This window comes from Tachysurus vachellii, chromosome 26, assembly GCF_030014155.1.
Source record: "Tachysurus vachellii isolate PV-2020 chromosome 26, HZAU_Pvac_v1, whole genome shotgun sequence".
In the NCBI taxonomy this organism is placed as follows: domain Eukaryota; kingdom Metazoa; phylum Chordata; class Actinopteri; order Siluriformes; family Bagridae; genus Tachysurus; species Tachysurus vachellii.
This window is the reverse complement of record NC_083485.1, coordinates 16,726,850-16,729,349: the sequence shown is the minus strand read 5'-3', so window position 1 is coordinate 16,729,349 and position 2,500 is coordinate 16,726,850. Positions and strand designations below refer to the sequence as shown.

General features: G+C 52.8%; 1 protein-coding gene across 4 annotated transcripts in view; it reads right to left on the bottom strand.

Annotated features, from left to right (window-relative positions):
- srrt (serrate RNA effector molecule homolog (Arabidopsis)) overlaps positions 1-2,500 on the bottom strand; it is a 13,193-nt gene that overhangs the window by 9,651 nt on the left and 1,042 nt on the right. For 2 of the 4 annotated variants that reach the window (XM_060862575.1, XM_060862577.1), the window contains exons 2-5: positions 1,434-1,588; positions 1,155-1,283; positions 898-1,044; positions 601-789 (exon numbers count right to left, since the gene is read on the bottom strand). In XM_060862575.1, the coding sequence (XP_060718558.1) occupies positions 601-789; positions 898-1,044; positions 1,155-1,283; positions 1,434-1,552 (584 nt within the window). In that variant the 5' untranslated portion in view covers positions 1,553-1,588. Of the gene's footprint in view, positions 1-600; positions 790-897; positions 1,045-1,154; positions 1,300-1,433; positions 1,589-2,500 lie in introns of all 4 variants that reach the window. The other 2 variants (XM_060862574.1, XM_060862576.1) reach the window with 1 other exon arrangement.

Here is a 2,500-nt window from a genome sequence, read left to right as displayed (position 1 = left end):
TGTTGAAAAAAAATAAAGAAGCAAAAATCAAACGAAGTGTGACATCTGCTTAAGGCAAAGGTAAAGATTCACCTGTGGAGAAAAAGGTTCAGGGAAATAAACAACAATCATGAGACTGAAGCCCTGTTGGGATGGTGTTAGGTTCTCACAATTTACACACACAACTTTACCACACAGAGTTGCTGGATTCTGGACTCTGATTGGTGGTCAGGTGTTAAATTCTCTCTAACAGCAGCTCTGTCTGTAGAGCAGGTTTATATGAACACACCGATTGTTTCCATAGTAACAGCTCATTCAGTGACGTGTACAGCAGACTCTCCAGTGTGTGTGTTTGTGTATGATGTGGTGAAGGAGTCTCCAGTGTGTGTGTGTGTGTGTTCTATACAGTTTCTCAGTAACAAGTTCAGATCAGTTCCTCTTTAGAGAACTAACACCATCCCAATAAGGCAGGACTAAATGCAGTAGAGACACCAAAGAGTTATTTAAATTGTTATAAAACTCCAGCACACTAAAGCAGCATCACTGAAGATGTAGGAGGTTAAAGTGCTGCATGCATTATTAAACACACAGCTGTAACAGATCATCGAGTCCAGGTCGTACCACTCTTCTCCTTTGTGAGAAAGGAAGAACTCCTGCATCTGCTGCCTTCTGAAGTCGATTTTGTACTCGTTGTAGCGTTTGACCGACTCCGTCTCGTCCACAGAGTCATCCAGAGACAGCAGGAACTCTTTAAAAGTCTTCATCACAGGAGGAGGAGGACCCAGGTCCAGGTCATGGATGTTCCCCAACCTGGAACAGAAGCACAGGGATTATGATCTGTGACTCAACACACTCAGTGCATCTTCACCACCACCAATCATACATCAGCATTATGATAGGACCACACAGCGCCCTCACCTGGCCTGGATAGGGAGAGCATGGTGCGGCTGCATGAGGTGGATGTCAGGGTGACCCCAGGGCTGAGGGGGGGCGTAACTGGGACCTCCACCTCCTCCATAACCAAGATCATAACCTCCATGATACGGGTCTCCACCATGATCATCCCTGAGAAGGGGAAAAACATGTCGTTAGAAAGGTTTAGAAAATAAAGCAGAAAGTTGGTGTGTGTGTGTGTGTGTGTGTGTGTGTGAGATAGTTGTGTTTAAACACAGTACCAGTCCCTCCTCATGCGCTTCTGCTGTGGGCTCATATCATGTCGAGGTGGTGAGAATCTCTCTCTCCGTCCCCTCTCGTACTCGCGGTACTCCCCGCGGCTCCGCCTCTCTCTCCCACGGTCCCACTCTCTGGCCGACGGCCGCCAGTTCACCACAAGCACAACACACAAATAAAGACCATGCAGAAGCCCAACAACCCAAACACATGACAATATGGTGTGTTTCAGATGGAGTGAAGATTAAAGTAAGAACAGTTTGTTTGTTCTTGGTGCTGCTCACCGATCGTTCCAGTCGTCTCTACGTCTGTCCTCTCTTTCTCGAGATCGATCATAATCACTCCTTTCTCTGCGAAACTTGTCCCTGCGCCTGCGATCATACTCATCATCACTGTCCGCCATGTCGCTCTTTCAGTGACTCAGGGGCACTAAAACAAACTAAAACACACAAATCACATCAATAACACTTTAACACCCCCAACACATCAATCAATAACACTAACACTCCACATTTATTGGTGATTAGATGATCACACACAGTCACACACACCCAGTCACCCCCCCACACACAAACAGTCACCCCCCCACACAGTCACCCAGTCACCCCCCCCACACACACACCCAGTCACCCCCCCACACCCAGTCACGCCCCCACACCCACACCCAGTCACCCCCCACACACACACCCACACCCAGTCACCCCCCACACACACACACCCACACCCAGTCACCCCCCCACCCACACCCAGTCACCCACACCCACCCAGTCACCCCCCCCACACACAAACAGTCACCCAGTCACCCCCCCCCCACACACCCAGTCACCCCCCCCACACACACCCAGTCACCCCCCCACACACAAACAGTCACCCCCCCCACACAGTCACCCAGTCACCCCCCCCCACACAGTCACCCAGTCACCCCCCCACACCCAGTCACACCCCCCCACACACACACCCAGTCACCCACACACACCCAGTCACCCCCCCCACACACACCCAGTCACCCCCCCACACACAAACAGTCACCCACACCCACCCAGTCACCCCCCCCACACACAAACAGTCACCCAGTCACCCCCCCCCCACACACCCAGTCACCCCCCCCACACCCAGTCACCCCAAACACACACAGTCACCCCAAACACACACAGTCACGCCCCCACACCCAGTCACGCCCCCACACACACACACCCAGTCACCCCCCACACACACACACCCAGTCACCCCCCACACACACACCCAGTCACCCCCCCCACACACACCCAGTCACCCCCCCACACACACCCAGTCACCCCCCCCCACACACACCCAGTCACCCCCCCCCACACACACACACCCAGTCACCCCA